We start from the raw sequence: 14,858 nt of genomic DNA, 5'->3' as shown, positions 1-14,858 counted from the left end.
TAGGAAATAAAGCGATGACTTTTTAGACTAATACTATGAAACTTTTTCCTGGTCATTTGGTATCTTCTGAACCTGACAGGTTTGTCAAATGAATAACTCTGGCTATTAACATTAATACATACTCGTTCAAAATGCATCAACCTTATAAAAATTCCTTCCTTTTTGTAAAGAGCACTCCATGCATATACATACAACTCCTTTCACATACAAAGTCTAACTATGTGTCTAACAAGAAATTGTAACAGTAGGTTTTCAGATAGCCTAACTTTACAATTATGATTAGAAAAGAGTTATTGCCATTTGAATTTTTAAGAAATGTTTGGAAAAAATTTAAGAAACATTGTTTTCTGTTCAAAATCAGTTTTGTTATATCCACTTACAGTTTTTGAATTATGCAATTTTTGAATATTATAAATATAGATCTAGCACAAGAAAAATAGGAAAATATTTACTTTTTAAAGTACAGTGATTTAATTTAATGTATAAAGCCAACAGAATAATTGTTACTTCTGTCAGATGGTATTTTACATTTTGATAAAAAGATATATCCTTAATCATATATGTCAAGAAAAAGGGACCATAAGTTGTTGAACACTTACAATTTGTCATTTAATTTAAAAGGCACTACTGATATTACCATAAATTTTTTTTGGTGATGTGGCCTAAGTATCCTTGGCGTCAATAAAATTTAATTTTCTCAAGTAAAAAAAAAACACTACGAAACTTTGAATAAACATACCTATCTTAAAAGTATTGAATAACGAAAACTTCTAACCAAAATATGCTATTAAAAACACCGTTCTGGGATTTCCCTGGAGGTCCAGTGGTTAAGACTCCGCACATCCACCGCAGGGGACACGGGTTCGATCCCTGGTCAGGGAACTAAGATCTCACATGCTGTGGGGCACGGCCAAAAAAAAAAAAAAAAAAAAAAACGACTTAGTTTATCTTTCACTCTTCAGCTAGAGGAGGTCTGATTATAAGGAAAGCATGGATTATACATCTTAATCGGTGATTCTTTGCCTCAGTCTCTTCATAACCCAGGAAGGTTATGAAGAATCTTTAAGATCATCTCTGACGCATTTGATGTCAGAAAAGAACAACAAAGGAACACTTAAAATTTAAGCTTTTTAGGCACTGGGCCCTGACTCAGGTTAACAAGATGCTAGTACTGCAGTAAAAACCAATAGCTACCAGCTTGGGGTTCTTGAGAAGGTCAGCCTTGATGTAAATTCCAGCTCACCATGCGACCAAGAGCAAGTTACTTAAACTCTCTAAGCTTCAGTCTCTGCCTATGTAAAATGGCAGCAGCAGTACAGAGGGTTGTTAGCAATATTTACATGATCCACACAGAGTGCTCAGCATGTATCAGGTACTCCATAGATATTAACTTATGATATGACAAGATTCCTTTTAATAGGTAAGGAGAGAGTGTCTGTATTTAATTATCTAAAACGTAATTCGGAAGTTATGTGGTCCTTGTAACTGATTTAATTAAGAGAATTCTTAGGGAACTTACCGCATTGAACACCCCACCCAGATTTGGGTAGTACTGATTTGGAAACTAGTTTTCCTAGGACACAGTGCTGGTTAAGAAAGTTGTGCAAAGACTGATACCGTATAAACACATATTCATATATCTTCCTTTAATTTCCTACTTTGGAACCATTAATATTATCATGTTCAATAATGACACTGAATTCAGAGAATAGAGATTAAACATGCCTACATTTAGTATATTCGTCTGCAAGCTGAAGTATTTTTCTAACAAACAGGGAAAATGTTAAAGAAGTAGTTAAGACAGAAAGTACAAAAATAAGCTATCGAGAGTTTAAGAGACAAAATCATCTATCTATTGAAAGGAAGTTACATTATAAGGATAAAGATCATGTCCTTTTTGACATGTACTGATAAGAGAAGTACAGGAATACAACCATGACTCCCATTACAGCATCAAACATTCTTTATGGTATTTTTATAATGCTTATTCTAAAATAAAGACAAGTTTTCAAGGATCTTTCAAAGATTGTTTTTAGTTCAGTGGTATAATTATGCTATTAAAAGGTTTTTTTGGTCTACAAATGAGTGCAACACTAATTTAAAAAGATACAGGTTGATATGGGGTTTGGACGTCAGAGTCTTAAGAGTGGAGTACGTTAAAAGAACAAAGGCAGCTGTAACATGACAGGAGCTCTCTAAAGACACAGGGAAGAAAAAATGTCAATAAGCAGAAACTTACAGAAACTTCCCTTTCTTATTCAGTTAATTTTACAAAGGGAATTAATTCAAAATTCAATCCTAATACATAATACATATATACAATCGAACTTGACAGTAGAAAACAACTCTCATGTCATAAATATGGTACTTGTATATACTCATTAACTGAATAATTTTTACTGATGGAAAAATATGGTATTAATAATCATTTAAAGTTTTCTCAGTATTTCAACAAAGTTGCTAACTTATGTTAATAATTTATTATAAAAACCAGCTGAGGGCAATTTGATTAATTTTGTTACCCTAACGTTCAGATAATTGCTATTGACAACTTTGCATTAGTTAATGAAAAAATAAGGTCTTACATTTAATGTGAAAAACTAATCTTTTTTAAAACCCAAACATTATTCTCCCCTGGACTGCAAAAATTATCTCTTGTGCTACAAAGATTGAAGACAGTGGGTAGGAGAGTAGGGACAATACACCCACTTTCATTCTAGGGGCAAGATCATGCATATTAGAACACAGCCATAACATTTCAAGTACATTACAGAATTTTCATCAATTAGGTCTTTAAAATTTCAAGTAGAAAAAAAGAATTCCCAAATATGATGTTCAAATCAATTTAAATATTCAAAAAGTTCAGTCCCCATTCAGAAACAGATAAACAGTATATTTATTAAATGAGTTAAGACAAATAAACTTTACAAATAGACAAATAATAAAAGGCTCAGTGGCTAAAATAGATGGTAAGCATCATTGAAAGAAATCAACACCATCACGGTATCTCAGTTGGCTTACACGTGTAAAAAGAAATTTTCAAAGAGCAATTTCACAGAAATGAAGCCAGTTTTTTTTTTTTTTTGCTTATAAACAAATCACCATTTCTTGGTTCAAAACTGACATCTGTTATGAAAATTACCATATCACATATTTATAAGATGACAAGGAGTAACTCATCTTCAAAGTGCAAGTAAGTCTATTTACAACCACAAAAAAGGCAATGATGAGGAGAAAAAGATTTTTAAAAAATATACAAAGATTAAAAACATTTGGGATGCAAAATTAAACAATTTTTTGGTTAGAGGATAAAAGAGAAAACGTGATTGAATTACAGATGCTGATTTCAGCTATACATACTATATAATGGGATCCAAGATCTTTAACAGCTTGTTTGCATTTTTTTCCACTTACATAATGCTCTGGAAATTTCTGGTAGAAATTACAGTGTCTCAAAGAGAGAACTACACACTAAGCATGTCTTGCTACTACTTCATGGATGTCAATAAGACCCGTTTATGGATTAGAGTTGGTGTAAAAAGCCATTGCCTTGAGTTGAAAAATGAATACTGTAAAAGCTCAATACAAATCCTCCAAAGCACATGCATTTCTAAATCTTTTGGTAATTACATTCATATTTAAGCATAACCAAAATAAAAAAGAAAACTGAAAACATTTCCCTTTTCTCTATTCCCTATGCCTTGTAGGCTCTCCAGTTGATAGGGTAAATTTTTAGAGCTGAAAGGGTTCTTCAAGATAGTCTAGTCCACCACCCTCATTTAGGGTAAATGATTTCCCCAAGGTCATGCAGCACGTTAATGGCAAAATCAAGACTAGAAACCAGGTCCTGACTCCTAGCCTCGTATGCTTTCCAGCATATCATGCTACCTCTTTTTACAGTATGATTTGCTATAAATACCTGATGAATAATGTACAGTTACAAATGCTGACAGAGCCAATGTTCTTCTAAGTCTTGCAGAGGCTAACTGCAAAGGACTGATGGAGAGAAAAAGATTCTCCCCCACCCACCAAAAATATCAAGCACCATCAACTAAATGTTTCTTTGCTGGGTCAGCACTCTCAGATGTTGTAGTAGTCCTCGTAAACTTTATGTCAGCCTGAGGATTGTATATCTGATGCAATCTGGGCCCTAACACAATGCCAGTTCCTAAAAGGTAAAGACAAGAGGCAAAAAGGGGGAGAAGGTAGACAAAAGAAAAAAAGACTTAAAGACTCCAACTGGCTTACAGATGGGCATTCCAGCATATGGTTAATTATTACATCTAAATATGTATATTTTTAGGACCTTTCCCACCTTTTCACATAATCTCATTTTACCTAATTTGTTATTTGGCCACTTAAGAATGAAAACAAATGTATCAAAGACAATGGTGGTCATTATTTTTTTTAAACTGTGAGACTATTTTAGGCAAACTAAACTCTATGAGGAACATGTCAAACTGCAATGATTTCCTTAATTTGGTTCTGTTAGACCTGCCACCAAGGAATTAAAGGGGGTACTTCATGGGGCTGTTACCATCTTGAAATTTATTCCAATTGTGGTTAAAGAGAACAGACCGATGCACCATATATGTAGAATTGAGTAAAGAAGCTGAAATTTCTTTTTAAAAAAACATCGCTGTGTATTTATTTAATAAAAGGGCATATTTATTTATGTTTACAAACAAGTTTCAAAAACAAAAGGAAAACATGTATGCTTCTACTTATTAACCTTTTTCAAAATGCCAACAGCCCTCATGCTGTATGAAGGTTTCTAAGGATTTATTAGAAAAATCAATACAGTTCACTCACAGCTCACCAAGACATCACTGAACTAACATGTTTAGACAAAAACAAAAAGGACTAAAGTTCTCTTGTAGTTTGATAGTTTGATTTAATTTGATTTGCCTGAAATAACAAAAGCATTTCAAGCATCTTTCATTATGTAGTTGATGTCCTGCATTAAACAATCTACTAAATTCTGAACAAAGGTTATTAGCAAGTTTTCAAAAATTTTAAAAATTAAACAGTTGTTTCAAAACCATTAAGTAGTAAATGTATTTAAGAAACTAATTAGGACAGATGCCATAACTTCATTAGAACACCACTGCTCATGTTTTTTTGTTTTGTTTTGTTTGTTTTTTGTTTTTTTAAACAAAGCATTAGTGTTATCTATTTGGCTATTAGTATTAGCAATTTATCTACAATATTTAACAAGGTAAATTGTAGGCAAAAATTTAGTACAGTTTCAATAGAAACACCCCCCCCCTTTTTTTCCTGAAAATACAGCAGTATTTGAAGGACTAATTTTTCTCTGCATCAGTTATAAGGAAGCTTCCCATCTATGAACAGGAACAAAAAAAGTATCTACAAACCTTGTAAACAGATCTGTATCATTTATAAACATAAATAATCCAAATTATTAACAGCCAACAGCAGAAATTAAAGCATCAATTCAATGATCCAGGGCTCTTTGCTTGCTTGCCCAGCTTTACTCCTCCCTCTCTCCCATCAAGGATTGAGATAAACTAAAGCTTTGCTAATACACTGTTCAGGACCATTCTTAGGTTCTACTGATGATCCACAGGTCAACTTAAGCTGAGTTACTGTTTCTGTCAGTTCATTTCTCCCACCCCCCAAAAAGCACCCTCAGTCTGGCAGAAAGCTTTGCTTTTTTTTTTTTTAAAAAAATAAATCTACATTCGTACAAGTGTGTCTTCTGTTGAAGTCCAAAGACAAGAATACTATCTTGTCCGTCACAATATGTGAAAAGACCCAGTTTCAATTTGTTTCTTTACAATGCAGCTAGTGTGTTAACATTCAGCTTACAATCAGAGTGATGTTTCCAAACTATGTAGTGGGCTTCCTGGGGATGAAGAGGTAGCAGACTTGTTCATTTCTATTGTAAGGTAAATCCCGCTGTCAACAGCATTGTTATTTTTGTTAGGAGAGGGTGGAGGACTGGAGTTACGTTTTGTAGGAGCATCATCTTCAGCATCAGTGTCATCAATAAGGGGGATATGAGGCTCTGAATCTTCTATCCTAAACTCAGGATGTGTCATAAAGTTGTGAATTGAACTTCTTGATTCCGGTTTTTCTAACCCTTCATATAAAGAACTACGAAATGCATTCACCACTCGAATCTGTAAACATCAGAAAACACAGAAAGATTATCAGTACGTCATTAGCTTAATTTAAAAATGGTTCATTTATGAGTTTGAATCCACAAACAGCTAGGTATGAGTGAATCATATTTGCATGTAATGCAGTGGAACTTGCAATACACTGTAAAAAAAAATGAATATTTTAGTAGGACACTACAGACCAACAAAACCACATAGTCTAAGAATTAAGAGGTGTAGAATTCAAAGTAATACTAAGAAAATCTCATTGTCACTGGCTAAGAATTTAATAGCCATTTTATAGGATTTTTTTCCCTAAAAAAACAAAATCAAACAAAACAAACATAAAATTAACCATACACAGCTTTAGCTAATTTTTTAAATGAAAAAAATTATAATTTTTGAAAACAATTCAAATAAGTTAAACAAAGTCAAGCACAGAGGGTTACTATTAATCATGCTAGGAATTAGGGTGTCACCGACTATGAAAAAGCCAAGCAAATATAAGCCGAATGTCACAATGAACTCACATCTACCCCACTATGCCCTTAATTAAAAAATAAAAAGACAAAACCCAAATAAATATCTATAAAATGCCATTAAACAGCTATAAATATTTGAGTATATGCCATTTGTCAGTCAAGTGTTAGTATTTTTCTCTATAATAATAAAACAAATAAATTTACATACTAAACTTCATTGGAAAGAACAGATTTAAAACAAAACAAAAAGCCCTCTGGGATCCTTCTGTGAAAAATTTCCCCAGGAGAAGACACAAAGTCTTCTAGCGTTTTCACCCTTAAACATATAGCTCAACAATTCACCTTCCTTCTCAGAAGTCTGCTGTATGGATGAAGAGAGGTTAACAAATAATTGACTCAAATACATTCCTGCACATACTGACGTTAGGTCTCATTAACCCAGTGTTGTAAATAGTTTTTTTTAAAAAAAAAGACAAAATCCAAATAGCTGAGCATCTAGTATACATCAATTCAAATAGTGTTTGCCTTTGCTTTCTAATGAATCCTGTTTAGCAATGAAGACATCATTTACTCATAGTTAACAGAAGTAACTGATACTGATATTCCAAAAAAAAGATCACTAAAGTCATCTTATAAGTCACTAAATTCACCTCATAAGACAATGGCATTGAAAAAATTAATTTCTTCACAGGGATATTTGAATTTATTTTTTTGAAAATGTAGCAGTTTATGCCTACTTTTTACTGTATATATTTAAGGCATACAAGACTATTTGATATACATCTACACTATGAAATAATCATTACAATCAAGTTAATTAACATATCCACTACCTCACACAGTTATCATTTGTGTGTGTCGAGAACACTTGGGATTGTACCCTCCTAGCAAATTTCAAGTATACAATACAGTATAGTATTGTTACCTGTAGTCACCATGCTATACATTAGATCTCCAGAACTTATTCATCTTGTATAACTGAAATGTTGTACCCTTTGACCAACATCTCCCAATTCCCCCTCCCTCTAGCCCCTGGTAACCACCATTCTACTCTGCTTGTATGAGTCTGACTATTCCAGATCCCCACTTCTAAGAATTTATCCAAAGGAATTGAAATCAAGATCTTGGAGTGATTCCTGCACTCCTATGTTCACTGCTGTCAGTGGCCAGTAGGCACAGAGAATACAAACTGGAGGACCAGCCAGCAAGTCTGGTTAGTGATGAGAGCTGCTCAAGATGACTCTCAAGTTGTTGCTTATTTGACTTGGTTGCTGGTATTGCTAATGGAGCTAGAGAAGCAGTTGAGATGTTTTGTTTTGACCAGTCTGGGTAGAAGGGAGTAGTGAAGAATCAAGGGGAAAATAAAAATCAATTTTTGAAACATGTTAAATTTGGGGAGCTGCAGAACATCCAAGTGAAAATATCCAGAGCTCAGAAGAAAGGTATGGGTTTAAGTTAGAGATTTGGAAGTCGGCAAAGCTCTGGGAGGGGCAGTGTAAAGAGTTATAAGCAGGTGAGTGCAGTGAGTATATTTGTATAAACAATTACACTCACACCTGTGGCAGGTGAAATTAGATCCCTTTTTACCAAAGCTTTCCAATTTTGCTAAGATTTTTTTTCCTATCTAACAAAATGTATTAAGTTACCCTAGAACATCGAAGCTTGAAAGGATATTCGAGATAGTTTATTTCAACCACTTTACAAATAATGAAACTGAGCAACTAAGGACAGGTGGCTGCCTTACTGGGTCACTACAAATTAGTGCCAGAATGTCTTAGAACCAAGCTTTCTGTACTCCCAACTCCAGGTTCTTTCAAGTCAATAAAAGAAGAGAACATATGGACATCAGCTTTATAAGGAACTTCAGTAGAATAAGATACTTCCTAAGATTTAGGTCAGCACATTACAAGGACAGCTTAGAAATGCTGCAAAGCAATACAATTTTCAATAGACAGTTCTCACATTAGGCACACACAATAACATCTAGATTAACTAGGGGCCACGGAGCCAGATTTGCTTTACTTTCTACTCATAAATAAGAAAGCACTCTCGATCTAAGGCGTGACACTGACCTAGTTTATACTTGCCCTCATCTGTTACCTTCCATAGGTAAAATTCTCACAGTACTGTAGTAATTCTGAGTAATTAAAAAGTGCCAACTGTGTGCATTATACTGTAGGTAGACAGAAAACTATTTTAATACCACAAAGAAATCAGTTTAAGCAGAAAATGATTACCCATCTTTGACAATCCAACCCTTATTGTTTACCTAGTCCTTTAACTCAATTCTTTTAATAGCTATTAAGACCTACTATGCACGAAACTATAGCTCCTAAAATTATAAGAATTAAGAAAAATTCAACAATCCCTATGTCAAGAAAATTTTTTAAACAGTAAATTATTGAGGAAAAAAATCAGAGGCATGAATGAGGCACATATGGCAAACAAAAAATTGAAATGATTATTATGATCATAAAGTAATTTTAGGAAACTGAATATGTAAGCGTTACATTAAACTTTAAGTAACAAATCAAATTAAGATCATGTACCCTGCTAAACCACCCATTTTCTTAAATATAATCCTAACTTTTGATAGTAGAAAATATTACTGCCCAAAACACTGTATGTAAGGAGATGGCTTTAAACTATGAGGCTACTTAATCAGTAGCTGATATATCTTACCTTCTACAACAGACTGCCCATTTCTGAAATTTGTATTCATCACTACCTTTATTATGTGCACCATAAAGAATTTCAATGGTAAAGTAAAAGACACTGTGCAACAGGGAATAATATTCGAGGTTGCTTTTCAAAGCTGTGTACTTGCATATCAAATTTTCTCAAAGTGAGACTCACCTGTGTAATATATAATGTTAATTACCTGGAATGGGGTTGGAAAACATTTTCTGTAAAGGGCCAAATAGCAAGTATTTTAGGTTTAGTGAGCCATACGGTCCCTGATGCAGCTACTCAACTCTGCCTTTGTAGTGTAAAACTACCAGACAGTAATTAAATGAATGAGCATGGCTATGTTCCAATTAAAAACAGGCAACAGGCCAGATATGGCCCATAGGCTATGGTTTGCCAATCATTTATCTGGAAGTCCAAATTTTCTCTCAATTTCTCCTTTCCAGGAAGGCGTAACTATTGATCTAGCAAAAGAATTTACTAACCGTGAAGACTGATATTAGAAGGATACACTTTATAATGAAAAAGTATAGAAAGTTTCCTCTTCAGATTTTTAGAAGATCTGACTAATAAGTGAGGAAAAAAAGATGCCCTCTCCAGAGATGTTACAAGCCTAGTATATGACAAAGTTGAAATGGATTATAATTTCTTCATTTAGCACAGTAAAGACTCCAGATGAGTCTTTGAGGATAGTGGGGGAGGGGGAGGGACAAATTAGGAGTTTGGGATTAACATATACACACAGCTATATATAAAACAGAAAACCATGAGGACCTACTGTATACCACAGGGAACCCTATTCAATATCTTATACTAACCTATAATGGAAAAGAATCTGAAAAAGAATACATATATGTATAACTGAATCACTTTGCTGTACACTTGAAGTTAACACAACATTGTAAATTAACTATACTTCAGTAAAAAAAAAAAAGGTAAAAAAAAAAAAGAGTCAAAGAAGTCTGACAAACACAGATATTTCTAAGATTATTCTATATTAGGGCAGGAAACCAGTGAGGAATTTAACCTTTCATTAAATGTATTAACACCATTACCCTCACTACATGTGCCCAGCAACTCACAGGTTTCATATATAGTTGTGCATCAGAAAAGAGCACAGAGCACATCACCTGAAGCAGGTGTGGGTGGCTATGTCTTCAGAGTTTGTGCTTGATTTGATATTTAATATAAAGCCTGGAATACAATTATACAGAGAAATACAACAAATATGATACACCTAAGGTCATGTGATACCACTCCAAGAGAAAGAAGTCAATTACTTAAAATTTTCTGAAGTAAAAATAAACAGAATATATACCACCTAGGAGATAAACTTGTCAAAAAAAGTTTAACATAAAGCTAATCAAGAGGAAACAACCAAATCCAGAATGCAGGACACTTTATAAGACAATTTGCCTAGATTTTTTAAAAAAGTCAATGTTACCAAAATTAAAGGTAGAGAAAATGGATCCAGGTTAAAGGAAACTGAAGAGTCATAAACACATGTTATTGAATGTCTTTCCTTCGATCCTGGATCAAAAAAGCTATAAAGGACATTTTGCGGGCAACTGGAGAAATCTGAATATGGACTGTATATTAGATAAAATGGTATCAAAGACAGATTTCTTGGATGTGATTATACAGTATGATTATATAGGAGAGCACATACTGAAGTATTTAGAGATATCTGGCATTTATGATATCTGCTACTTACTTTCAAATGGCTCAAAAAAAGTATATATTAATATTATATAGATAAAGTAGACATCATAAAATATTAGGAAGTGGTAAATCCAGGTGAAGATTATTCATATATTAATCTTTCAACTTGTCTGTCAGTTTGAAATTTTTCAAATTTAAAGTTTTGAGGGGAGGGATTAAGTCTCAGTTTGGCTCCTTCTTGTGGGATATAAACAGATGTTTACTTTCCATTCTAGCCCCATCAACTCCTTACTTTCCATTACTCCTTTAGTATCAAACTACGTCAGTTGAGGTCTGCTTTCCCCAGTCGACAAATTCTGTCAGGTCAGCTTGGGAATCATTTCCTTTCGGTAATTTTTCCTGACTTCTCAGGGTGGGTTAAGGACCCTGTTATAATATTCTCTGTTTCATCACCATGTAGAAATCCCCAACTCCTTGTTTACTTCCCTTACTAGATGACAAGATCTGGAGGTTCTAGCAGCCTTGGCATATAGTAGGCCTTCCACTGTTTATGAAATACAGCTAAATGAACACTAATAGTAGGAGATGAAGGGATGAGTGGTAATATGTCCTCGAAAGCCAGGAATAATGTGAAATCCATAGGAGGGAGGCATGCAACTGACATCAGCCATCCCAGGAGTAAGGCCAGGCAATTTGCATACACCATTTCATTCAGGTAGGTAGTACCACAGTAATTTCTAAAAGGAAGATTCCTATCTGTCCACGTATGTAAATTTAACATCCTGTCTAAATGTTACAGGGTCAGTTTGTCTTTACAGCACTTGTCTGCTCTTTGCTCTACATCATGTTGGCTCTGCTTATTAGCCATGGACAAGTCATTTAAACTCCAAGTCAGTTTTCACACCTATAAAATGGGGATAGTTCCTGTTCTGCCTGTTTTGCAACACTGTCAAAAATAACAAATGAAAATTACTTAAGCAAAGAGTGAACAGATAGGCTCTGCGTAAACAGCATTGTTTTCTCCCCTCAATTCATCCTCTCCCCAGCTTCCCAAGGTTCCTCTAATCCTTAATTGGCTAAAGACCAAATGGAAAAGATAGGTTTCTGGCCAAATCAGGTATCTTAGCTGACTTCAAGGGTAGGCATGAGGAATGGGTGGGTTTGTATCTTTAATGCCTCTAATATACTAAGAATCCACCATGTACTCAAGACACTAATTCAGAGTAAGAACGATATAGGTTATAAGACTTCTGGAGAGTTTACTAAAAACCTTTTACTAAAAGTCATTTACTAAAAACCTGAAAGAAAATCTGTCATTCTAGTCAATTAATGAAAATTATGACTTATAATAATTAATCAGTATAAATCACATGATCATCTTTCAACAGATGCAGAAAAGCACTTGATAAAATTCAACATCCATTTATGATAAAAGCTCTTAACAAAACAGGTACAGAGGGAACATACCTCAACATAATGAAGGGACAAACCCAGAGCTAACATCATACTTAACAGCAAAAAGCTGAAAGCTTTTCCTCTAAGGTCAGGAACAAGACAAGGATGTTCACTCTTGTCACTTTTACTCAACATAGTACTGGAAGTCTTAACTAGAGCAATTAGGCAAGAAAAAGAAACAAAAGGCATCCAAATTGGAAAGGAAGACATAAACCTGTCACTGTCTGCAGATATTATATATAGAAAACCCTAAACACTCCATCAAAAAACTGTCAGAACTAATAAACGAATTCAGTAAAGTTGCAAGATACAAAATCAATATGCAAAAATCTGTTATATTTCTTTACACTAATAACCTATTTGAAAGGGAAATTAAGAAAACGATCCCAGACTTCCCTGGTGGCACAGTGGTTAAGAATCCGCCTGCCAGTGCAGGGGACACAGGTTCAAGCCCTGGGCAGGGAAGATCCCACATGCTGAGGAACAACGAAGCCCGTGTGCCACAACTACTGAGCATGCGCTCTAGAGCCCACGAGCCACAACTACTGAGCCCACGTGCCACAACAACTGAAGCCCGCACGCCTAGAGGTCAAGCTCCGCAACGAGAAGCCACCGCAATGAGAAGCCAGTGCACCGCAAGGAAAAGTAGCCTCCGCTCACTGCAACTAGAGAAAAGCCCATGCGCAGCAACGAAGACCCAGTGCAGCCAAAAATAAATAAATTTTAAAAAAAAGAAAACAATCTCATTTACAACTGTATCAAAAAAATAATAAAATATCTAAGAATAAATTTAACCAAGGAGGTGAAAGACCTGTATATCGAAAACTACAAGACATTAATGAAAGAAACTAAAGATGACACAAATAAATGAAAAGATACTCCATGTTCACAGATTAGAAGAATTCATATTGTTAAAATGCCCACATTACCCAAAGCAACACAGATTCAATGAAATCCCTATCAAAATTCCAATGGCATTTTTCACAGAAATAGAACAAACAATCCTAAAATTTGTATGGAACCACAAAAGACCCAAATAGTCAAGGCAATCTTGAGAAACAGGAGCAAAGCTGGAGGCTCCCTGATTTCAACTATATTACAAAGATATAGTAATTAAAACTGTATGGTACTGGTATGAGTTTGCATAAAAATGGACATATAGATCAACGGAACAGAACAGAGACCTTAGAAATAAACTCATGCACATATGGTCAATTAATTGACAATAAAGGAGTCAAGAATATACAATGGGGAAAGACAGTCTCTTCAATAGGTGGTGTTAGGAAAATTGGACAGCCACGTGCAAAAGAATGAAACCGTACCACTATTATCTCACACCACACAAAAATGAACTCAGAATTGATTATAAAGACTTTAACTTAGACCTGAAACCATAAAACTCCTAGAAAAAAAACATAGATGGTAAGTAAGCTCCTTGACATAGGATGATGATTTTTTGAATCTGACACCAAAAGCAAGAAAAGCAAAATTAAACAAGTGAGATTACATCAAACTAAAAAGCTTCTACACATTAGAGAAAACTATGAACAAAATGAAAAGGCAACCTACAGAATGGGAGAAAATATTAGCAAATCATATATCTGATATAGGGCCAATATCCAAAATATACAAAAAACCTATACAACTCGATAGCAAGAAAACCAAACAATCCAATTAAAATACGGTCAAAAGATCCAAACAGACATTTTTCTAAAAACTATCTACAAATGGCCAATAGGTATATGAGAAGATGCTCAATATCACTAATCATCAGGGAAATACAAATCAAAACCCACAATGAGGTATTACCTCACATCTGATAGAATGAAACAGAAACAACCTAAGTGTCCACTGATGAATGGATACATATGGTATACACACACACACACACAAACACACACAGAGGAACATTATTTAACCATAAAAAAGGAAATTTTGATATTTGTGAAAACACAGATGAACCCTGAAGGCATTATTATCCTGAGTGAAATAAGTCAGAGAAAGACAAATACCGTATGATCTCTCTTATATGTGGAATCTAAAAAAAAGTGAAACCCAAACCAAGCTCATAGATACAAAAAACAAATTGGTTGCTGTAAGAGGTGGGAGGTGGCCAGTGGTGTGAGAAATGAGTAAACTTAAAAAAAAAACAAAACTGAAAAAAAATGAAAAGAAATGCACTTTCCCTACTTCTTTGGAAAACTTAATAGAACATTTTCTTATCTAGGAAGCAATTCTAAATTAAATTGATTATATAAATGAAAAAACCCACATACATACCAAAGAACTCTGAAGCTTATACAGGGATGCACTCTCAAAACAAAACAAAACAAAATAAATTAAAAATTCACAGCAAGGCCACAAAGTCCAAGCTAAGAAGGCAAACACCTGGCTATATGCTCAGAACTTTTCTTCAGGGTACTAACTTACTTTACAAACTGAAAAAGAT

The 14,858-nt window shown here is 34.3% G+C and overlaps 1 protein-coding gene across 5 annotated transcripts in view; it reads right to left on the bottom strand.

Moving 5' to 3' along the window:
- Positions 1-928: 928 nt before the first annotated feature.
- The window catches only part of ATP2B1 (ATPase plasma membrane Ca2+ transporting 1), a 592,658-nt gene continuing 578,728 nt past the window's right edge, over positions 929-14,858 (bottom strand). For all 5 annotated transcript variants that reach the window (XM_079938566.1, XM_079938562.1, XM_079938563.1 and 2 more), the window contains one exon: positions 929-6,143. In XM_079938566.1, coding sequence (XP_079794692.1) covers positions 5,832-6,143 — 312 coding nt within the window. In that variant the 3' untranslated portion in view covers positions 929-5,831. The remainder of the gene's footprint in view (positions 6,144-14,858) is intronic.

This window comes from Stenella coeruleoalba, assembly GCF_951394435.1.
Source record: "Stenella coeruleoalba genome assembly, chromosome: 11".
In the NCBI taxonomy this organism is placed as follows: Eukaryota; Metazoa; Chordata; class Mammalia; order Artiodactyla; family Delphinidae; genus Stenella; species Stenella coeruleoalba.
This window is presented reverse-complemented; position numbering and strand designations above follow the sequence as displayed.